This window comes from Nelumbo lutea, chromosome 4 (genome assembly GCF_056320005.1).
Source record: "Nelumbo lutea isolate HS-2025 chromosome 4, American lotus-T2T, whole genome shotgun sequence".
NCBI lineage: Eukaryota > Viridiplantae > Streptophyta > Magnoliopsida > Proteales > Nelumbonaceae > Nelumbo > Nelumbo lutea.
The window spans coordinates 54,160,154-54,185,133 of NC_142687.1; the positions used below are offsets into that span (position 1 = coordinate 54,160,154).

Genomic DNA, 24,980 nt, shown 5'->3' on the forward strand with positions numbered 1-24,980 from the left:
TAACTGACCCACCAAAAAATAGTGGCTCCCCTTTTTAGTCTTCCTACGAAATGGGCAACAAAGAGGCCTTATCGGAGGAGAATGAAGAACAACTCCGAAAAACAAATAAATCAATAACCAACTAGTAAACAAACGATGCCAACTCCTTCTAATCTCCATGGGAATTTTCTCGGCACCAATCGCCCATCTCATCCAACAATCGCTCCGTTGCTACAATGTTTTAGGATCAACTAAAACATGGCAAGTAATGATGCCATCTAAATCTAGCTCACTGTATTTTATTTTTCTTTTCTTTTCTTTTTATTGAAAAACAAATCTTTTGGATTCATAATTTATCTAGGATTTTAAGAACAAGGTCTCCACTAGCAGGAATAAGCCTGTATCACGTTGGAAAGCCCCAAGTTTCCAATTTCATCCTATAGAGGCAAATAAGCTGACCTTTCTGCAATAAGATCTAATGGTGGGGCACATTGGGTACTGACGGAATGCTAATGGAGGGGGTTTTTATTTAACAACCAAAGTTTAGGGAGGTCTTTGTCGCAAAAAAAAAAAGTGTAGGAGGTATTCATCACAGACCCCATAGTATAGGGGGTACTATGGGGTCCATGTAATTTACCCTAATTTTTATTTACAAGCAAACTTTTTTGATTTAAATGGTTCATTCAACTTGGAGGAAATAAATAATTTTGATTTTTAGCCTAATGGAGTGAACATAGAAAAATCACCTAGTTCTTGCCACCATGGCATGTGATCTCCTAACCCCTCTGGTGTCCATAGTTTCATTGGAGTCTTATTTTAATGCAAGTACTAGGGTTCTAGATGACAAGAAAAGCTACATGAACAATGAAACTTCACCTGATGTGCGTATGCTTGAAAGATTGGTTATATGTTGAGTTATAGACTACAAGATAAATGAGGGCATGACACTTCACCTGATGTTTCACAAGATGCAGATGTTGTAGATTAAAGTCATTGAGATGGAGATGGAAGTGGAACTTGAAGAAAATGAAGTCAATATTCTTTTATATACTAAATAATTGTATAGCATTTTTATTTTTAAAATTATTGTAAATTTTGTTTTTCAATTTTATTTAAATTATTTGTTATTTTTTAACAATACCATTGTAATTTTTTATTTTCAATTTATAATTTTATTATATTATTTTTATATTTTACTCCATTTCCATTATTCAATTCATCCATTGCATTATTCAAATTCAAATGAATTAAAATTACATTTTTTTCTAATTTGTTGTCTATTTGGTATTTTGTTAAGTAATTTTTTTGTTAAATTTTTATTCACAGGCCACCTACGGGTTGTGTTGTGACATGCTGACCTGACATGGCCCGATCTATACCTCCTGTTTTCGAAGTTTCCAAAAAAAAAAAAAAGAAACTTATACACCACCATCTTTTGGGTGGGTTTTCAAAGTTATATATTTGTTTACAAATGGCCAAACCAAAATTAATTCAACCTAGTTGAGTTGAGAAATTACTAAACTAAAACCAACAAGAAAATATATAAAATAATATATATAAGTTAAAATATAAAATTTATTAAAAATAATATATAAAATATAAATAATTCTAAATTATTTTAAAAGTTAAAATATAAAATAATTTTTTACTATTATATGTTTTTATTGTTTAGCTTTCACTTAACAAAATGCATGCATCCCATGAATTTCCACTAATCCTTTACTAAATTAAAATTAAAAAAAGTAAATGAAAAACCAATGGCCTAACAAATCGCGATCTACTCCTCACATAGTGCACCTTACATGGTAGTTATAGCCCCATCCCATCGTATTGGGAACATCTTCCTCATAGAGTGCACCTCACATGGTGGGATGGGGTTGTGAGGTCCTTCTGTGGTGCGCTTAGGGGTGGATTCGAGCTGTCAAGCTGAATACTATCAGGCTTGAGCTCGACCTCAATTCGAGCCAGAACCTTGAGCTTAAGCTTAGTTCAAGCCAGAACCTTGAGCTCAAGTAAAAAAATTCATAAGCTCGAGCTCGATTTGGAGAAAAAATATTTTATAAAAATAAAAAATTATATATAAAAATATTTTTTATTTGATATTTAAAAAATTAAGAATTATAATATTTAATAATTATAATATTTTTATTATATATATTATTTTCTATTATATATATATATATATATATTTGAGTTGGCTCGCAAGCCTCACGAGCCTCGAGCCAAGCTCTAGTAGGCTTGAACTCGGTTCGTTTAATAATCGAGCCAATGAATTGGGTTCGAGTTGCTCGTGAAAAGCTCGACTCGTTGCCACCATGAATTCAAGGATAGTAGATCTGGACTCGGGCCAAAACCGCCAAACACGTAGGGAGCAAGTATGGATCAACTCCTCAGGAATTGCACATTTGACCTCACAAACACATCTCACCACGTATCAAGAGCTATATTTATCGTGTGTGGCTGATTGATGAGTCATTAAATGTTGGGGTTTTTAAAATTCTGAGTTGGAGTGCAGTAGAATTTAAAATTCTGAGGTGGAGTGCAGTATATTTTTTACTAAAACATTTCTTGGCGCGAAGTACAGAAGAGTTGCATAAACGCGTTGTCTGCAATCATCATCCAAAAGTAAAATATCATTCTTCAATTTCATGGTTCGAAAGATATTTTTTGTTGTAAACTTTGTGATAAGGGTTCATCAAGTCATCCCGTTCCTCCCTTCGATATTTTTTGTTTTTCAAATAAAATAACAAAAGAAGAAGAGAAAACAAAACGAGAAAAAAAAAACCGCAAAACCCAAAACCCTACAAATCGCTACCCTTACGACCTTTCTTTCTCCGTCTCTCCTTCATTTCGGTTATTCGCTGCTTGTACATACTTTGCTCACCTGAAAAGCCGACTCCATCGTCATTCGCGGAAACTGAGAGTGGGCCTGGAGACAAGAAGATTTACAGTAATAGAATTTGCCATCTCTGCTAACTTCTTCTGGTTATTCATTTCCTCTTCACTGAATAGAATTATGGAGGAATGATTGACGACCACTGCATTTGGCAGGGATGCTGAGTGTCTTGGCCTGAGAACGAACAAGTGAACGAACCCACTTCGGATGTCATCAACTCATCATCATCCGCTCCACAGAGTTTATCTCTAAGGTTCAGTCTTCTCTGTCTCTCTCTCTGCTCTATCGTCCACCATATTCTTTTTTTTTTCTTAGTTCACTTTATTTCTTGCAATCTTGAAGCACAGAGAAATAAAGGATGCTTTCATGTAATAGCTCTTTGGGCATTCAATTTCTACTGATGTATCGTTGAGGGATTTCTTCCCTGTTGTACTTGCACTCTGTTCACTGCATTCCATGCGAAATCTCGAAGTGTTGATATTAAAGATAAAAGAGATTATGGGTTGTCAGTTTCAGAGGAAGTGTACTTGAATTAGTTATACCAATTCCAATATTCGATAAAACTCAATACGTCGTCTCGTTTTCTCCTATCTGTTCTTAAGATTGTGAGGCATGGGATAGGGGTTATATATCTTTTAGAAAGTTTAGAGGTGTCTTTAAATATTGCAAACTTGAGTGATGGAGGTCATGATGTAGATATAGCTAAGGGGCTTTGTGACGGTCAAAAAAAGTGATAATGCTAAGGGGCTTTTTTATATTTAAGGCTTGTAACCATGGAATAATAGTATTTTTTTTCTTTTCCTTCCCTTTTTAATCATTTAATGTTTGCAAATACTGATTTCACTTTCTGTTGAGGATTCGTAGTTGGGCTCATGGGAAATGATGAGGTTGCAAAAATGAAGCAAAAACATGGATCAAAGAGGAAGACGCAGTTCCAACTTGAATCCTTGGAGAACTTTTATTCAGGTATCATCACTCCCTTGTTTTTTCAATTAAACTCATCCGTACAAGAAAAGAAATCTGTTTGGTTATTGGTTTTGAGATAATTGTGTACCATTTGGAATATATACACACACACACACACATATATATATATATATATGTGTGTGTGTGTGTGTGTGTGTATCCATTTGGAATATATATACTTGTGTACCATTTTGAGATACTTGTGTACACAAGAACAGAGGTACTTGTGTACCTCTGCTTACCATTTGGTATATATTCTTTTTTGTTTCTTTAAGTTTCTAAGAGTAAGAGGAAATATCTGCTTACTAACGCTATTTTTCTTTCTGCAACTTTTGGATTATAACTTATTTTGATTCTTTAACCAATTGGTAAGCAGAGGAACAATACCCCACACAAGCAGTGATGGAGGATTATGCTACTGCACTGAACTTGACATATAAGCAGGTCCGAGGATGGTTTGTTGAGAGGCGTAGGAAGGATAAAAGGGAAAATGAGGTATGTCCAACCAGTAAGAAATGTTTGAAGAACATCTGTGGAAGTAATTGTAGCACAGGGTCTTTTGGTTCAGAGTGTGAAAGCTCCATCATGTTCAATAATAGGACAATTGAGTTTCTGTGGTCAAGCCAATTCAACATTAATAGGTTGTAATCTACTAATCACCATGTTGTGCAGGAATCTGGGGAGGCCTCAACAGTTAAGGTGAGAAGCTCTATGGTGAGAAGAAAGACTAACAAGTTAAAGAAAAAACTTTATTGTCTCCAAGATATATTTCCTTCAGATTACATTTTGAAGAAGGTATTCCGTAAAGACGGTCCTCCTCTTGGTTCCGAGTTTGATGCTCTTCCTGCAGGAGCCTTTCACCATTGTAAAGGTATGCTGCACACTTCTGCTCTGTTGGCTTTTTATTGTGAAGATGCATGTCCTACTTCCTGTGGTGCACTCTAGATTTATCATGACATGTTATGTGAAATTAACTAGCAGACAGTTGAGGTCAACATCCTTAAAATTGTTGATTGTTCCATAAAAGAAAAGAGACCTATAGGTGGATTCTCTAGATCACTGTTAGCTTGTTCTCTGGAATCCTTGACATATGTGATATGGTGATGCCTACCTGTGGGAAGCAAATTTGTTGTTTTTAGTGTTTTATTTTTTAATAACTCATTGCTTTTCCTTTCCTCCTTTAGATAACAAATGATATGAAGTGCCACTTAAGTTTTTCTTACAACTGATTATCTTTGGTAATTAGTTCTTCTTGAAGCAATATTTTTTTTTGTCTTCTTAGAAAATAGAAGTAATGCATTTCTTTTTTCCTTATTTTTTTTACATTTTTAACGTGTCGTTTTTTTTCACATATTTTGTTCTGTACTCTATATTACAACAAACTTAAAAGTTTGTGTTCTAAATGTTATGCTCAGATTCCAGAAATTCTCATCCTGCTTGCCGAGACAACCAAAGAGCACTCAAAAAGAGAAAGGTAGCAAAATGAATTTCTGATAGTTTAATCATTTATAACTGTTATTTTAATTGGTTCTGCATTTGATTTCATTAAGGGGTCATTTTTTTGGTTCAATGGTAGCATGAAAACATGAGTTTGAGTCTGAGAGCAGCCACTTTCTGCAAAAAATGCCAAAAGGTTAGGTCTGTATTCACCCCTCCGAAGACCTCAAAAGGCTAGAACCATTGCTGGGTAATGGTCTTTCTATTATTTGATTTCAATCACAGTATCCCTCCATATTCTTAGTGATGTTCTGAAGGAGGCATATACATATTTAGCGGTTACTTGGTGGCATTCTACCATATGATTTTAGTAAGCATCAAGTTGGTTGGTTGTACTTTATTTTTGGAGTCTAGATACGAATTAGTTCTTGAAGTCATTTTAAGATATTAGCTGGTGAGTATTGGCAGAGTAAACAGAACCTTAGCAATCCAAATTGTATATTATTTCACATAGCAATTCTAAAAAGTAAAACCCAATCAAGTTTTAGAATATAATGGAATCCGGGTTCTGTATTGGTGCTCATTAGGTGTAGAAATTGCCACTTTTTAAGTTTAGAAGCATTAGGCTGCCCATCATAGAACTGAGTTATTTATCCCATGTTGAAATTGTCGAGGGTAGGCTTCTTCTGGTTCAGAAGTTTTGTTGTAGTTTTTTTTTTTTTGATAGATAAGTTTTGTTGAAGTTATTATAGGGCAATTGGGCAGAAGGAGATTTGAAACTAAATTTAAGAGTAAATGTTCATTGAACTCAATAAAACCAAAAGGCCACTGATAAAGTAAAGCAAAAGGCATGGCAGAAGCAAGGGGTACCTAGAACACATGTTTTGGACTCAAATATAATCTTCAATTGGAACAGCTTCTAAAGCTGGTTTTCTTTCATAAGTTCTTGTTGTAACTTGATTTCTTCTAATTAATGAAATCTTTTTTTCTGTGTTGCCAATACAAAAAAAAGGCATAGATTCAGGGTAGCTGGTTTTCATGACTAAGTTTTTTTTTCAAGGTTGAAGGAAGGGTTATATGGGTTAGTACCTTGTAATAAATTAAAAGGAATCTATAAGAGGAAGAAAAAGGGAAGTTAAAGCAGATTACGTTACGTGAAGGGGAAGATGGTGGTGCCCATGTAAGAGAGGTAGAGGAGAGTTGACCTTGAAAAAAATGTTGAAACAGGGGTCCATTTAAGCAAAGCGTTAGGGCTTCTCGTTTGAGAGGGGAATAATTCACAAGAAAAATGTTCCTGGATTTGGAAAAGTGGTATCCTATGGAAATTGATTAAACTGGGGCCGAGTTGGTTTCTTATTTGGTTCTGGGTGGAATGGTTTGGGTATTGATGGTGGGCATAAATTGTTTTTTGGGTAGTAATGGCACTTAGGGGTTATAAGGGTTGTAAGGGGATTTTCTACTTGCTTGGGGGCAGTGATTTAAACAGTGCATCTCGGGCATGCCTAGGCACATAGGTGAGGCACATTTTAGGGTATGCACCTTGCCTAGGTCCTGGTGCAACACTTTCAAAAGGTGCATGCCTGGTGTGTGTAAGTGTGCACCTAGTGTGCCTTGAGCTTCATTGCAGGCACGTGTCTTTTGAAAATTTGTGCATTTTCTTTTTGTTTTTTATGCGTAGCAGCTGGGCCAGGGGCTCTGCCCTAGGACCACTGACCAAGCCCCTTGAGGCACTTAAAAAATATTTCTCTGCCCCCAAAGAAGTCCGAAAACCCCATATTTGCTAATGTTGTTTATTCATTCATCCTAATAAAGATACTTTTAAAAGAGAGACACTTAAAGTTACAAAACCTTTTTTTTTTAAGGATTAAGAATTTAAGACCTGGATATGGGGAGATGTTCAGAAATGTTTCCTTTTCTAATATGTTCTCTCAAGAGTGTTACTAGGCTAAAGGTTGAATTGTTATTTTCTGGTATACTTTTTGTCTGATATAAGGGTGTACCATTTCTCACTGTATAGTTTCTTGGGGATCTTGTCTGTTGTATCTTTTGAAGTTTCCCTTCAGTGAAATATACTTTACCTTCAAAAAATAATTAAATGAGTAAGAAAAATGTCACGTAGAACTGTCCCTCATTATGTTACCTGGATATGGTAGAAGATACAAAATTTACAGTAAAAAATGAATTACTTGACATGATAGGGCACCCTTGTATGGGTATTTGGGTATTAAATACTAGGGATGTAGGAATTTAAAAGACACTTAAAGTTATAAAAACAACCATACATTCCATTTGTTGCCAGATGATCATATCCTATTAAGGGAGTCTGTGCAATAATAGGGGTGTAGGAATTGGATAGCAGTTGTCTGAGGGATAGGGGATAAGGACATTTTTGGTGATTCTCATAAGCACTCAGCTTGGTTGGAAACCCTAAGGGTGACATCTGGTATGAAGGAAGCCACCAAGGGATGTGGTCTTCAGGAAAAAATGGAGTTTTAGAGGGCAGTACTGAAGGTTTGGAAATTGTGTTGGACGAAGTGCATAAAAGTGTATGGGAGATCTGATCTCCTTTGGAACCTGTAATACCATACTGGTTGATTAATTCTTCCCTGGGAAGTTGCATAAGCTCGGAGGTTTTTTTTATATATATTTGGGGGGGGGGAGTGGTGGCAGCTGTTCATAGGCCATACTGATGATGCAATCTTAGTTTTCTTTGGGCTGATGGGACCAAGAGGTTCAATTGGAGCAGAGGTTTTGATGCTTACATGGACTTGGATTTATGATCCGTTTGGGTTTTAATAGGGACTTGGTTTTAACAGAGTTGAGGTAGAGGATGATTTGCAGATACTCATTGGTTGGAGAAAAGATGTAAGTGATGGCTGTTAGTCATCATATCAGAGAAATGGTTTCATGTGGTTTAACGTAACATATTTGTTGATGTTTGCATATGGTTACACTTTTGGAAGTTCATGCTGATTTTGCCTTTTCCCCCGCTATGTCCTCTATTAATAAAATTCTTATAAGAAATAAGTACTCTTAATATTGAGATATACTTTGATATTGCTTGATATTTGGATACTAAAAGCTAAGAAAGATGCATGCCTCCATATTTCCTGTCCTGCTCTAATTCTATGGGTAACATCTTCCTCAATCTCTCCCTTGTTATGGATCATCAAACCAAGGTAATGGAAGAGAAAATTGAAATATCTCTTGGTCTCAAATCCTAATTCCATCCTATTATTATTAAATTTACATTGCATATATCTGTTGCTGGACATGCTATGTGCGATTTATTTTTGCCCATCTTAATGCACACAGATCTCCAAGTCCTCAAATCCAGACTCTCAAATTTGCAAGAGTGCTCCAGTGAAGAAACATGGTATTGGGAAAGGCTTAATGACAGTTTGGCGTGCTACAAATCCTGATGCTAAAGGTTTGCCTGCTGGCGTCAATTTTACTGGGACAGAAACTGGTAATATACAACCAAGTTTGGCTTCTTCAAAATCCAAAAAACAAGGTAGAGAAAAAAGGTTGCAACATCAAAGGCTTCTTGAGGTAAATATTCGGTTTGATCACCTCTTTTTTGTACTTTGTGAAGGCTACTATTCCAGCAGATACTTGTTAATTTCTCATGTTTTGACCATCACTAAGGAAGTTGATATTTTAAGAATTTTCTTCTAAGAAGCGTACTGATAGTATATTGTTTTCTTCTAGAAACAGAGAAGATTGGATAATAAACTGCAGAATAAGAAAACTTCTATGAGAAAAAGAAAGGTAAACATGGATTTTACATATGATGAAGCAAATGTTTTGGGGCATCAATTACTATCCTGTAGTTTTGTCTATAATTTTCAGACGGAATGCAACAAGGATGGCCATCCAAAGAGGCTACACAATGTAGAATGCAAACTTGCACTGGAAGGATTGAGGTCTTTAGAGCAGCCGAATGAATTAGCAGTGCAGGTGGATGATGAGGAACTGGAGCTTAGAGAGCTACAAGCAGGACCAAATCCACTAACATGCTGTGATCATCTGGCAACGAATGGAATGCATGGTTGCTCCCTTTGCAAAGGTTTGGTTTTGCTCTGTTGCATCTTAAAGGAGAGAGATTCCTTCTCTTAAGATGGAAATGGGACTTTCTATCACTGACAAGAGCTATTTTTATTCTCACAGATTTGCTGGCTAGGTTTCCTCCACATTCTGTGAAGATGAAGCAAGCATTCTGTATGCAACCATGGAATTCTTCACCAGAGCTTGTCAAAAAACTTTTTAAGGTTCACAGAGCATATAAATTGCTTATGATCCTATCAATTCTGTTTATTGCTTCTGGAAATTCAATATATGGAATAAGATGGCATGCTTCTTATCATTATTAATTTGCTGATTTTTATTTTATAATATATAATAGAAAGGAAATTTCACTAATGAAAAAGAAATATTCTGATCAAGAACTGTTGAGGGGATCTCAATTAAACAATAAAGATAGGCTATTAACTAAGGCTACAAAGTGGGCTCAAAACTCTGATGTAGGTATGGAGATCCTAAGTCGGAGCTTGGAACGTGAGAGGTTTAGGGAGTGCAAAAAGGAGAAGACTAATAAGAGAGGCCCTGAGGACGGAGAAACCAGATGTGGTGTTATTGCAAGAAACAAAGCTTTAGGAGATAGACAGGAGATGGATTAGGAGCATATGGGGTGTAAGGGGTTTAAGTTGGGTTGTTTTTGCTCCCTCATGGCGAGCCTCTGGAGGTATTCTCACCATTTGGAAATATGAAGAATTGGAAGGCCTTGAAGAGTTAGTAGGGCAATTCTCAGTTTCAATCAAATTCAGAAGGCTGTCTGATGGTAAGGAATGGGCATTGACAAATGTTCATGTCCCAAATTCTTATAGAGATAGGGTTCACTTAGAGGAGCTTAATGCAGTTAGAGGTTTGTGGGAGGGACCATGGTGTTTGGGTGGTGATTTCAATAAATAAGGTTTTTAACGGAGACAAACAATCCAAGCCAGAGAATCGCCACAAGTATGGGGAAGTGCAATGAGTTTGTGGATTTATTTGTACTAAAAGAGCTCCCACTGCTATAAGCTAACTTGGTTGAATTTTCAAAAACCCCCCAGTTTGCTCTAAACTAGATAGATTCCTATTCTCAGTGGACTGGGAAGTTTTGTGGGCAGATTTAATTTCCCGAGCTTTGGTGAGGTGACCTCGGATCATTGCCCTATTTTCCTAACATAAGCAACTTTGTTGGGTGGCCCCTTGTTGTTTAGGTTTGAAAACATGTGGTTGAAAGACCCCATATTTAGGCATTATGTCAGGAGAGGCTGCAGCTTGTGCCTCTCCAAGGGATCTTGTATGAGATTGTAATACCGAATCAGTTTCTGTTTTTAATAAAATTCCATTATTATTCACAAATGACCCCATATTTAGGGGTGTTCATTTTTTGGTTCAAACCATAAAACCGAACTGTGGTTTGGTTCAATCTGCACTTGGAAGTGGTTTGGTCCGGTTTCATATTTTACTATTGCGGTTTATGGTTTTGGTTTATTTTGTTGGACTTTTTAAACCAAACCAAACCATAAACCGTAAACCAAAATTATATATATAATATAAATCTATAAATATACAATAATTATATAAATAAATGATGTATATAAATAAATATATAATACAATATAATATATCTAAACCACATGTTTAAAATTATAAATATGTAACAAACTCATTATTTTATAATAAAATAATAAAATAAAAGTGCTAACTTTTAATTTTTAGGGTGCTATTTGCGCTTTTTAATTGGGTTAATCCCAATAGAAGCAAAAAATGTTCCAAAGTTCCCCAAATCGTATTAGAAACCGCACCAAACCATAATAAAATTGTTTGGTCTGGTTTGGTTTGGGGATTTCTCAAACTGTTATTTATTGGTTTGGTATGAGATCTTCTCTAAACCGCACAACTGGGCTGTGAACACCCCTACCCATATTTGTGGAAAAGGTCAAATGTTGGTGGCAAGAGTTAGGGAGTAGAGGCTTGAAGAAAGGGGTAGCTTCTTGAGGAGACTTGTGGGATAGAAAGAGAAAATAAAGGCTTGGAATAAGGAGACTAAAGAAAAAATTATTTCAAGGATTGAGGAGTTAGATAAGATAAAAGCTCTTAGAACTATGAGTAGTGAGGAAAGAGAGGAAAGGTGGAGGTTAAAGTGTGAGCCAGAAGAGGTTCTCATGAAGGAAGAGATTTCTTGGAGGCAAAAATCCAGATGTAAGTGGATCTTGGAGGGGGGTGGCAGTACTAAAATTTTTCACTTTTTATCTAGTTGGAGAAGGAAGAACTTAATCACTAGGCTGGAAGTGGGTGGCCAAGAGGTAACCAGGGAGGTGGAGATTATCAGGATTTTTGTAGATCACTTTAAGAGTGTCTATAGTCAAGGGGAGAGGAGCCTAATTTTCCCAGATCTTCAGTGGAATAGAGTGCCTGAAGTCATAGCAGCAACGATAGAGGATGTCTTTACTCTAAAAGAATTTAGAGAGGCTGTATTTTTGATGGAAAGGTCTAAAGCCCTTGGATCCAATGGTTTTTCCTTGGCCTTTTATCAGGAGTGTTGGGATCTTATCAAAGGAGATATGTTGGAAGTCTTCAATGAGTTCCATTTTGAAAGGGAAATCTCTCAAGGAATAAACTCAACTTTTATTGCCCTAATACTTAAGATGAAGGAGGCAAAACTTCCAAAGTATTTTAGACCAATAAGCCTAGTGGGGAGTCTTTACATGATCATATCCAAAGTGTTAGCAAAAGGTGTTACCTTTGGTCATCTCATAACCAATGTTTTAAAATGTGGAGGTGTGACACGAGGTGTTCCACTACCTAGAGGCGTGAGGCAGAATGTAAGAGGCGTAAGCCTCCTGAACACAAGGAGGTGTAAGGCACATGATCTCATTTTTCTTTATTTTTAATAAAATTGTGTTATATTAAGAAAGGGGGGATATTTTCTTCCCTTTCCAATACTTTTCTTTTCTCTCTTTTCTCTTTTTTCTTCTCTTTCTTTTTCTTTCCGTTCCCTTCCCTTCCTTGCCCTTTCCTTTCCTTTTTTTTCTTTCTTTCTTTATGTCTTTTTACATGAGATGTGCATTAAGGTGCAAGAGGTGTACGCCTCTAGCACACCTCATGAAAAAAACGTATGAGGCGTATGCCTCAGTGGTGTTATCGACTTTGGCATACGCCTCAGGGCGTTTTGGGGCGCCTTCCCTGGACGCCCTCCAGGCGTATGCCTCCCACGCCTTTTAAAACACTGCTCACAACATCAAGGTGCCTTTGTCGAAGGGAGATTGATTGTAGATTAGATTTTGGTGGTGAATGAATGCATAGCAGAGAAGAGGAGGAGAAGAGGGAAAGGTTTGGTGTGCAAGTTGGATTTAGAGAAGGCCTGACTTTGTGGATTGGATTGGGGGAGTGGTGGAGGATGTGGATAAAGGGCTGTTTAATGGTGTGGCTAGAGAGATTATTTTCCAGTGAAGAGAGGGTTGAGACAAGGGAATCCTGTATCTCCTTTCCTTTTTACTTTAAGTGCTGATGTTCTAAGTAGGATGATCATAGAGGCTAAATAGAACAACCGGTTTAGAGGCTGAAGGGTAGGGACATTTGAGGTGACAGTAAAGCTTGCTGTTTGCAAATGACATCATACTATTTGTGAAGGAAGTAACCAGGAGAGCTTAAGATAACTGTGAGAGCTCATTAGTTCCTCTGAGTCGGTCTCCAAATTGAAGATAAATTGGGGAAACAGTTGTTATAACAGGGATTAATTTTGAAGGTGAAAATATGAGAATGCTAGCTGAGATTCTGGGGTGTGAGGTTAAACAATGGCCATTGGAGTATTTAGGGTTACCACTGGGTCTGGGAGGGAATCCAAAATCAGAAGCTTTTTGGAAGCCAGTAGTGGAGAGGTTCACAAAGAAGTTGGCTATGTGGAAGAGGAATTACTTATCTATAGGTGGGAGAATAACCTTGATTAGGGCAACCTTAGCAAAGTGGGAACTCCAACTTTAGAACTCCAACCTTAGTCTATTTCCTGTCTACCTTTAGAACTCCAACTAGGATAGCAGGACAATTAGAGAAATTCATGAGGGATTTCTTTGGGAGCCTGGGGATGAAAAAAGAGGCCACCTAGTAAAGTGGGAAGAAGTCAATTAAAGAAAGGAGAAAAGGGGGGGGGGTCTAGGGCTGGGTAACTTAATTCAAAGAAATACTTCTCTATCAGGAAAGTGGCTTTGGAGGCTTTTGGTGGAAAGAGACAGGCTATGGCACAAGGTTATAGAAAGCATTCATGGGCTGATGAATAAGGGATGGAATGCAGAGTTATCTCCTTCATCAACCTCAATCTCTCCTTGGAAATATAAGAGGTATATCAAATCCTTATTAATCTCATTAGATATGATGTGGGTTGTGGTTCTAGAGTACTCTTTTGGGAAGATCTTTTGTTGGATCATACTCCTTTTTGTTCTCTTTTCCTTGAGCTGTATTCAGTAATTACTACAAGCTATATACATCCAATTTTGTCACTTTTTCTCGCTTTGGCATAAGTTGGGATTTTGGTTTTGGAGGGGATTGAGGGACAATGAGTGTAAGTCCCTTATTTGTTTGCTAAACAAACTTAAGTCAGCCTTCTTGGTTCAATCTTTGGAGGACACCAGAGTTTGGTCTGCCTCTTCCGATGGTATCTTTACATGTGCTTCTTTTTTCAATTTTCTAGTGCAATCTCCAATTGGGGGAGGGAATTTCCTGGTGACACAAATATGGAGTAAGCCCATTCCACCCAAAATTCAAGTTCTATGTTGGGAGGTTTTTCTTGGGAAAGTTAACACCTCTGACATGCTTTAAAAAAGAAGGTCTAATAAATGCCTCTCTCCATGTGTGTTTTCTTTGCTTTGAAAATGGTGAATCCCTATCCCATTAATTGATCCATTGCTCTTTTGTGCTCTTTGTTTGGGAGTCTTTTTGTTGTCTCATTGGTTGTAGGTGGAGTACTCCCCACCCAAGAGGAGTCTTTTTTTTTTTTTTTTTTGACTTTTACGGTTTAAAAAGCGATTATGTTTGCTCACCAGACACTCAAAACCAATTTTTCTCCTTTTCTGTTGGCTAAAAAGGAGAAAAGTCCATGTTCAACGCAATGCCAAATGCAGCCTTAGTGCTGTTCCCTAGGGTTTGCTGATTATCCCTATGGATTGATTTGGGGGTTGTATACAAATAGAGAAACTGAATACTAACCATGGGTAACCTTCACAAAACTTTAGGCCTTTAGGGTGGTTAGGAGTAGATCCCCAAGAATTTATGGGAAGCGTGATTTGCTCCTTTTGAAGTGATAGATCTCCAAGGATACTGGGCACCTTCATCTGCCACCATATCATATGATGCTATCTTACTCTAAGTTTGAAGATGTAGACTCAGCATTTGTTTGGTAAGATATTTGCTCTATTTTTGTCTTTTTATCTTACTCTAAGTTTGAAGATGTAGACAGCATTTGTTTGGTACTGATATTTGCTCTATTTTTGTCTTTTTATCTGTTATATTTCGTGATAATGATTCATATGTAATCCTGTATTGTAGTTGAAACCTCCTCACCTGTCATTTTACTCTTTTTTTAATGAAAATTTACATTATTATAAAATGAAAATTGAAGTAGCTATTGAACATTGAACTATAATTGGGGCCTTTAGGGCATCTAGAAAGTTGTCATTGGATAGGGGATATATCAAATCAGAAGTATAGACAGAAGAAGATATCTACGAAAATAAGGTTCTTTTCATCAGACAACTTGTTTAGAGGATGGAATGCAGTAGCTCTGTCTTCTTCCTCAGTTACTACTGTTCAAGAAAGTTGGGTTGGGTCCCACCTCTACAGCATAGGGAGAATTGAATTTTGATGGAAGCTCTATAGGTAATCCAGGCCTTTCCAAAGTTGGGGGTGTTTTTAGAGATGTGGAAGGAAGAGTTCTGGCCCAATTGGGGTAGGTAGTTCTTTAAGAGTAATGGTTTCGCTCCAAGGTCTCAGATTAACTAAACAGTTGAACTGCAGCAACTAGAAGTGGAAGGGGATTCCATGTTGGTAATAGGCTGGATGCGAACGAATAGCTTGGGAATCCTTTAGACAACCTGTTAAGGGAAATAATGTGTTTAACAAGGGAGCTAGGTGTCATGGACCCAGACTCCTCTAGCATTTCGTGCGACACTTGGGCAGAAGTCCGCCACTCCATAAATCAGCCTTCCCCACTTAGAGCACTCTCCTGGCTCTTGAGACCAAGTAGCTCACCGATCCGTCCCTCACATTAAGGTACACACGTAGGCAACAAAGCCATAATGCACACAAGGAAAGAGAGATTGAGAACTCAAAGGAACTCCTTGTATTGCTCAAGAGAGGAATACAACACTTGATTGCTTGGTGAATGCAAGTGAGGGAGAGGGACTTGCTTCTAGATTCCTCCTTCTAGACTTATATTAGTTCCCTTAGGTACATGAATGCTCTAGAATAGTTCTAGAAGTATGTACAAGGTTCAAGGGTGTTCACCGCTATCTTTGCCTTGATATTTGTCTCATTGTAGGCCAATGAGCAAAAATGTCTGCCAGAGTCCTTGGTTCCACCATATTTGTTTTGAAGAGTCTAAATAAGAATCCTCATATGAATTTTGAAAAGGGACAGTAGTCAGCACATAGGTGTAATACATTCTCTTCATCAGCTTCACATAAGGCTAGAATCTTGAATACTTGGTGATAAACAATTTCAAGAAGACCCTTCAATTTGCCTATTTGATCAACTCCCAACTAAAATATTTGTTAAACCATTCTGCTAATAGGAAGTCTGATACAGGAATTAAAGAACTTAAAGCTCCTTAAGAAATTGGGTTATGATTCAGAAACTAGTCCCTAAACAAACTACTATTAAGCCTTTATTACTTTGAAAGTAGTACATTCAGCCCAAGTCCATGATCTGGCCCATACTCAAGCCCATACTAGAACCCAAGTACGTTCCAAGTCCATAGCCAGGCTCATAGTGAGGCCATGACTAATTTAGATTTTAGGCTAATTTCCTTGTCTACTGAGAAAGTTTAGCTATACATATGGATGTATTGATTTGCTTTCAGAGTCAAGTGAACAGAAAATTTTTCTTTAGCAGTTTTGTGCCTTGTGTGGTTCCACCAACCACTTGAGGGGTGTGATGTCTCTAAATGATTTGGTGTGAGGTTTAAAATGTCGATGTCTATGGAAATGTCGCTTACCAAAATATAGGACATATGTCGGAAATGTTGGAAATATCGAGGGGAAATATTGTAAAAATTAGAGACATTGTGGAAATATTATGAAATATGTGGAAATATGCAAAGATATTTTGTAAAATGATAAAAGAAGCATTAATACATATTTCTAGACTATTTATCTTATTCCCAACCATTATATAAAGCTAAGAAACTAAGATCAATAACAAATTAGTAAATGTCGATTTATTGATTTATTATGCATTTTGATGTTTTTACAAGGTCATCTGATATTTTCTTTTCTTATTTTTAGTTCTGATTTATTATAAATTCTAATATATTTATTTCACACTAGTAAATAGAAATACATTTATTCTGATTTTTTAAATATTAAATTTATAATACATTATGTTTTATTATAAATTTAAGAAACTGATTCTCTTTTTTGTAGTATTAAGATTATGATAAATTCTGATTTTTTTAAAACTTAATGAATTTATTATGATTTTTAATACTAAATTTATAATAAATTATGATTTAGTATAAAATTTATTAAATTTATTCTGATTTTTTATATTAAATGTAGAATATGGTTTATTATAAAATTTAATAAACATTTTCTGATTTTAATAAATATTTTAAAAAATACTAACTAGTTAATATTTTATTACTTGAAAAATATTTTATGTTTTATATTATAAAGTAATTAATTTATTCTTTTGTTTTTATATTTTGTTAATTCTTTTTATAAATATTTTATTTGAAATATTAAATAGAAATATTAATGGAATAATGTATATTAATATGCTGTATTATATTAATATAATATTACTAATATATTATATTTTTAATGTTCATTAGTCGATATAATAGGAAAAACTGTATTTTTGTTGGTTATTTGGACCGATATGGGAAATGTCGACCGACATAATGTAATTTTTATATTACCATCCATTTTCATGTCGGTGAGTGTCGACATCGACATATGTCAGGTGACATTAGTGACATTTGGCGACATTTGAAACCATGTAGTGACTAATACTGAATTTAAGTTCTAATATTCTCAATGAAGACTCTAGTTCAAGGGTTTGTGACTCAACCTAATCTCTATTTGTTCCTGGAATCTTTCTCCATATCTTTCTATTCTTAGCTACTACCTTGAGCATCTGATCCGTTGCATCAGTTTGGTATCAGTGTCTCTCTGTGCAACATCAAATCCAACTAAAACATTAAAACTGAATTTTGATGGGAGTTCCATGGGAAGCACTGGAATGACAGGTATTGGAGGATTTTTTACTTTTAGAGACTGCACAGGGAAGGTATTGGAGGATTTTTTACTTTTAGAGACTGCACAGGGAAAGTATTGGCTATGTTTTCAGGTCCCTTGGTGTTGGGAGACTCACTAAAGGATTCAAAGCAAATCATTTCTTGGGCTAAGAATAAACAACTGATACCATGGATCTATAGGCATGAGTTTAGGGAAATAGAAAGCATAACACAAGAGCTGAACATTACATTCAATCGGGTAAGGACTGCAAATGGGATGGCTGATTCTCTAGCAAAACAAGGGGTATATAGGCAATAATTGTTTTGGGCGCAATTGTAATATATGTAACTTGTGGAGATTGATCTGACATATTGTAATACCAAGATTTAGTATATCTTAATAAAATTTTCAGTTCTTATTGCTGATAAAAAAAATTCAACTTCTCCTTTGAAAGCAATTCATGAGGTATACCCTATTTTCTTAGATCTATCCGGTGACAGAGTCTGTTTTTGGGAAGACTTATGTATAGGGTAGACACCATTAAAAGATTAATTTCCTTAACTTTTTGCTCTTTCTAACCTCAAGGGTGAAACAAGGTCTAGAATGGGAACATCCTCTCCTTCAGGTTTCATTTGGAACCTTAGTTTCCAAAAATGCCTAAGGGAAAAGTGAGTGCACTTCTTTGATTGAACTACTTGACCTCTTGGAGGTAGTTTTTCTTTTTTTCTTTTTTTGATCAATAACACAATTCATTAATTATCACAATAAAATTACAAAGAGGGAAGAAAAACTTTCTTATCTTCCAAAATCAGCTTGAGCCCCAAGAAAGGAAACAAGAGAGAGAGAAAAAGGGAAAATTAAATTACATCTGTGCCTAGAACATTGAAACCTTGTCCACCCCTTGTTTAGCTAACCCATCAACAAAAGAGTTAGCTGATCTTTTTACCCATCTGATTTTAACTTCCATTTCTCGAATCAGCCATTTGAATTTCCTCCTCATATTGCTATAACTCCATAAACCATTGTCGTCTTTGTTTAGCCAACCTACCACCACCTTTGAATCCCCTTCAATTATGAGTTTTCTGATATCCATCTCCCTAGCTTTCTGGACTCCTACCATAATTGCTTGGATCTCAACCCTGAGAGAGTCACCCACTCCGATTGGGCCTGAGAACATGGCAGAAACGACCCCATTCTCATCCCTGAAAACACCCCCAATCCCTAATAGTTCAGGGTTCCCTTTGCTACTTCCATCAAAGTTTAGTTTTATGAAACCCACAAGTGGGGGAGTCCAAGACACACTCATTACTGTTTTAGTCTGGGTATAGTTAGCAATCTCACTCCACTTCCTCAGCATGTCATCCACTGTGGGGATTTTTTCCACTATACAACCCTTATATGGATCAGAGCCCTCAAATCTTTAGCACTTCTCTCTGCTTCCGAGAAAATTTTGGAGTTTCTTTCTTCCCATAGAGACCAGTAGACTGTTGTCCTCAGTCCTCTCCACATAGTCCTTCCCCTTTTCATACACCACTTGATAAAAGGGGAAAAGGTTGGTAATAGATCATGAATGGCTTTCCAAGCGAAGCGCTTGTGATCCTAGCCTGGATTCTAGCATCCCAGCTGTTTAGTTCCAGTTCACGTATGCTTACCACTATTTTAGCCCATAATTTTTGAAGGGGTGAGAGATCTATCATATGGATGGCCGAACCCTGTAGGTAGGTTGAACGAAATTTCAAAAATTTCTCTTCCCCATATGGGAACCACATTTCCTATTTTAGAAAACTGCATTTTAAAGGATTAATCTTGAACCAAACCGGACCAGATCTGAAACCAAAAGGGAGGAGAGGGATATACCTGATACGAAGTAGCAGTAACTCCCAATGAAGGTGTTCATGCCCAAAGAGATAACCAAAACCCGCTTCCACTAAAGATGACATAGTGTGTGGTGAAGCAGGATTAGTAAGACGGCTCTTCAGTAAGAACCGAATTCTTCAGCAAGAATGGAGTAGAGGGCTGGTGAGCACGAATTCAAATTGCTTCTTCTACCAAGAAGCAATATCAAGAACAATTCTTGATCACTTCCACAAGTGGAGATCAAACTGGGTAGGGGCGACAAGAACAAGGAAGAACTCTGCAGATTGTTGTCTTGTATCTGGTGTGTTTTTCATGTCCTCCCTGCTCTTATTTATAGCCTTAAAGAGACAACTTCCTAATCTGATTAGGAGTTTCCTGATCCAAATCTTTATTTGGATCTGGACTCTTTAAGTGATAAGGATAATCCCTTATCTTATCTGCAGTTTAAGATTAGCTTAATCCTAATAAAATTAGGAGTTTCCTGATCCAAATATTTATTTGGATTTGGACTCTTTAAGTGGACAAGACTTATCCTCTTATCGTTATCTGCTGATCCAAACCCAGATCCGCCCCTATTTAATTGATCTAATTAACCCAATTCGAAATTGGGCTTTAGGCACATTAAGTTTATGTGCTCACTTAATTTCTTAACCTGCTGCCAAGTTGGCTCTCTTTGTATGACGTGGGACCCAAACATTGATTTACGCATCAGCTACATGGTTTCAACCCAACCTTTGTTACAAGGCTTGGCCGAATTCACTGTAGGAGACAGTGAACCCCTCAGTCCATCACTATAGACTCTTAATGGGCCCAACATTTATACTAAATGGTCCTTGGGTCCAGCCACCGTATGAAAATCCAAAGACTATGGGCAGATGCAAGATTAGCCCATCAGGTATTACCCTCAATGGTCTTACACTTAACCTCCTAGTCCATAATGATCAAACACTGCTCGAAAGAGAGGACCTCTCCCTCTGCTGCAAGGAACAGTGTTGCACTCTCTACTCACATGGATCTTGGGAATTATAACCTTTTGCAAACATTTTGAAACCATAATATATATATATATATATATATATATATATATATATATATATTGCAAAAGCAAATTTCAACGATTGAAATCAATTGCCGGCAGTTTAGGTTTCAGAGAGAGTGCATCCCTGATCATTCACTTTGTCCGACAAAGGGGCTGATCCTGTCACTATGATCACCCACTCAAATGAATTCTCGGACTGTTCCAACATACCCAGGTTTTGACCCCTTGTAAGGATCTCACTGATTGACATATCCAAGACAACCCGATCCGACACCTAGTGCAGTACCATAATCGAGTCTAGGGGGCAAGTGTAACATTTCATTTTTGCCCATCTATCTTCAAGGTCCAGGGCAATATTGGAATTTTGGTCCGACTCAGGGTTTCAAGAAAACCCATATTGCATGTGCCTCAGGTCTCACTCTGGCAGCTGAGACAAGCCACCCCAACCAATTTGGCGGTATATCAGTGTCGGCCTTGGTAGGATAAATCTCCCTAGATCTATCCAACGACTTTGAAGATTCTAAACTAACACGAGTCTCATAAGTGTCTAGTTTAAGGGTATTATACAAAAACACACCACAATGACATGAGTCAATTATTTACTTTATTCATTTACAATAAATGTCAAAAGATACATCCAATTTGATTGGAGCTAAGGGCATAACGATCTAACCATTTCTCCTTCTCTAGTGGGAATCTCCACAACCATTTCCCCAGAAAAGCCAAATTCCTTTCTCTAATGTTCCCAAGCCCTAACCCACCACTTTTTTTACTCATGGTCACCACCTTCCAACTTAACCTATGGTCCCTCTTTTTTTTTGGGAAAAAGGTAAAGTAATTTATTCAGAGAGAATGAGGATTACAAGGCCCAGGCCACTAGGTCTACCTGGACCCAAAACAGATTATAAGAACATCCATGATTTAGTACAAAGTAAGTGAGATACATTCTGATTTTAAACTCCTCATTCATCGACACCCAGGAACAAATCTTCCCTACCACTTTCTTCACTATCTCTTATGGGCTTTTAGATTCATTGCAGAAAATTCTGTTATTTCTTTCAGTCCAAATGGACCAAAGAACAGCCTGTGGAATGGTATTCCAAACAAGATTGCCTTTCTTGCTAAGACCCTCCAATCTCCAACCCATTAGCAGCTCCTTCACAGCTTTAGGCATAGACCAACAATCCTCTAGTTTCTTGAAAAACTGTCCCCAGATTGAAGAGGAATCCAGACAGTGAATACACAAATGCTCTGTAGATTCAACATCAAATCCACATAAAACACAGGAGGGATCAAGAATCTGAGCACCCCTTCTCTCCAAGTTAACCCTAGTTAAACATTTATCCAAAACCATTGTCCAAACCAGGAAATTACCCTATGGTCCCTCTTCTCCTCTCTTGTCTCCCAAAGGAAGTCTCTCATCATCTTTTCCAACTTGTTAGCAACCCTTATTGGGATTTTAAACACTGAAAGGAAATAAATGGGTAAATTTGCTAGAGTAGCTTTAATCAGTGTCATCCTACTCCAAGAGAGAGGTAATTCTTTTTCCAAGAGACAAGTCTCTTCTCAAATCTTTCCACCACCGGATTCTAGAAACTCTCCCTCTTTGGATTATCACCCAATGGCAGCCCCAAGTAATTCAATGGCCATCTTGAGATGTCACACCCTAGCTCTTCTGCACTCTCCCTAATTTCTCCCTTCTCCAAGTTCACACCCACTACACAACTCTTCTCAAACCTGGAAGATTCTAGAATTTGGGTAATCTCCCTAGATGGACTCTTCACTTGCTTATCCTTTTTCAAGCATCTTGCCTCACCTAGATCTTGAGGGGTGGGCTTCCCGATGAAAGAAATTTGGAGTAAGCCTGTCCCATAAAAAATCAAGCTTTTTGTTGGGAAATATTCCTTGAAAAGGTAAATACATGTATGCTTCTTGCCCTGTTCTTGCCTTTCTCCTCATATGTGCTTCTTATGTAGGGGTGTGGAGAGACCCTCTCCCATTTACTAATCTCCTGTTTCTTTGTACTTGTATTTTGGAGTTTTTTTTTTCTCTTTTTGGCTGTAGGTGGGACCCCTTTCAGGAGGTGGTGGACATCTTTAACCCAAACTTCTTGAGGCAACCAAAGAAAAGAGGGAGAACAATGTAAGGTAGCAATTATTTGGGTGGTGTGGGAAGATAGGAATAATAGAATATTTACCAGAAAGAGTAAGACTTTGGAGGAGGTAATAGACAATATAAAAGTGAAGGTTGCACTATGGGTTAAGACCTTGGAATGCTTTTAGAGCTTCTCAGTTACTCACATTCTAAGGGCATGGAATGAGGTAATACAGTCCTCTAGAGAAAAAGAAAGAATAAGAGTGGAGTGGAAACCCCCAGAAGGCAGCAAAGTAAAATTGAACTTTGAAGGGAGCTCCTTGGGTAACCCAAGTATGGCAGAAATAGGTGGAGCAATCAGTAATTTGGAGAGCAGGATCTTAGCATTATATTCAGGGCCAATTGGGACTGCGAATTCCATGAAGGCTGAATTGTTGGCATTTCTGCATGGTCTCCGGTTGGCAAAGCAACAGGGTTTTAGACAGATGAAGGTGGAAGGGAATTCAAAAGTAATTGTTTCATAGCCGAGTTATAACAGACATATCCCATGCATGCTCAAACATGTCTTTAGGGAAGTTGAAAGGATTTAAATGCTGAATTCTAGTTGGTAAGGAGTGCAAATGGGTTAGCTGACTCCCTAGCTAAACAAGGGGCTGCAAGGCAGCATTTGTACTGGGCTTCTTTGTAACCTAGTTATGATATTTGGGATGACATTCTTGTCATCAATTTGTACTGTTTTCAAATATAACTAATTTAATAAAATAAAATTTTTGCTGATAAAAAAATGTTGACACATGCTACACTTATTAACCTGTTATCTGACTATTTGATCTAGGTTTAATCTCTTGCAGCACATCCTTTCCATAATGCTGATTAATAATTTATCCAAGTTTCTGATGTAGAAGTTAACTTTGTCTTTTGAGCAGGTCTTTCATTTCTTGTACACTTATTCTGTGGCAATTGAACTGTGCCCTTTTACTCTTGATGAGTTTGCTCAAGCATTTCATGACAAGGTTAGTAAATTGGATCTTTGAGCTTGGCTTGCTTGACCTACCTGAAACAGAAAGTCATTTGGTTCATATGGTATTCTTCATCAAAGTTAGTTTTGGATTGCTTTTATATGATATGTTTGTTTATATATGGTTTTCAGGACTCTTTGCTACTTGGAAAAATTCATGTTTCTCTACTCAAACTTCTTCTGTCTGATGTTGCAATAGAGCTTAGTAATGGATATCTTCCTCGCATGAGCAAAGACTGCAGATTCCTTTGGTTTCTTCACTTGGTAAGCTTAATTTGGCATATGATGTGCAGCCATCTCAGGTGTCAATAATTTATGTACATTTGCTGTTTTCTTACTGGACAATTAATGTAATTTATTAGTCATCATCTTTACCTACTTTATATGTGGTTTCCAATGTAATTTGATTGATAGCCATTTGGATCCACATAGGTTTTGAAGAAACTTTTCTTAAAGTTCTTGAATGGTGGCATAGGATGGTTTGAAAGACTGCAAGTAACATTAACCAGGGCTTATCCTTTTCCCCTATCATATATAAAGAAACAGCAAATATACCACGTATTATGTACATGCATGCATTTTTTATCAGAAATAGTAGTATAAAATTTTTTTCATTATAGACATGCAATGCCATACATTCCCAAGTTCTACTAATGGACTAGAAATACAACAACTAATAGCTGATGTAGTTCAAAAATGGTAAGCACTATTAGTCGTAACACAATTTTAAGTCCCTCCCTAAACCAGTCCAATGTTTTAAAATGCGGAGGCGTGACATGGGGCATTCCACTTCCTGAAGGCATGAATGGTTCAGAACTTAAGAGGCGTAAGCCTCCTTAATAGGCGGAAGAAGATGAAGAAGAAGAGGATGGGGGTCTCCTTTTATTTTTTGTTTCATTTTATGAAAAATGTTTTTAATTAAGAAGAATGAAGATGCATAACACTAGTGGAACCCCTAGCCCAAAAAAACCCATATTGGACTGTATTAAAAAGGTGTTGGGGGGGGTTCTAGGGGTGGAGCCCCTGTCCCAAACTTTCTTTCCCTCTTCTTCCCTTCCCTTTTGCATGAGGTGTGTAGAGGTAGATGTCTCATGCACACCACATATGAAAAGAAAGAAAGAGAATTAATTTATAGAAAATTAATTTACACATATTCTAGCATGCATAGTTGGTCACTTCCCTTTCTTCTCAAGGAGA

The 24,980-nt window shown here is 37.0% G+C and overlaps 1 protein-coding gene across 2 annotated transcripts in view; it reads left to right on the forward strand.

Annotated features, from left to right (window-relative positions):
• The first annotated feature begins 2,701 nt into the window (after positions 1 to 2,701).
• LOC148860666 (Homeodomain-like transcriptional regulator) overlaps positions 2,702 to 24,980 on the forward strand; it is a 43,410-nt gene continuing 21,131 nt past the window's right edge. The window contains exons 1-12 of one of the 2 annotated variants that reach the window (XM_088982107.1): positions 2,702 to 2,929; positions 3,031 to 3,128; positions 3,740 to 3,841; positions 4,218 to 4,336; positions 4,514 to 4,712; positions 5,257 to 5,315; positions 8,594 to 8,830; positions 8,990 to 9,049; positions 9,131 to 9,347; positions 9,449 to 9,549; positions 23,692 to 23,778; positions 23,916 to 24,047. In XM_088982107.1, coding sequence (XP_088838233.1) covers positions 3,748 to 3,841; positions 4,218 to 4,336; positions 4,514 to 4,712; positions 5,257 to 5,315; positions 8,594 to 8,830; positions 8,990 to 9,049; positions 9,131 to 9,347; positions 9,449 to 9,549; positions 23,692 to 23,778; positions 23,916 to 24,047 — 1,305 coding nt within the window. In that variant the 5' untranslated portion in view covers positions 2,702 to 2,929; positions 3,031 to 3,128; positions 3,740 to 3,747. The remainder of the gene's footprint in view (positions 2,930 to 3,030; positions 3,129 to 3,739; positions 3,842 to 4,217; positions 4,337 to 4,513; positions 4,713 to 5,256; positions 5,316 to 8,593; positions 8,831 to 8,989; positions 9,050 to 9,130; positions 9,348 to 9,448; positions 9,550 to 23,691; positions 23,779 to 23,915; positions 24,048 to 24,980) is intronic. The other variant, XM_088982108.1, reaches the window with a different exon arrangement.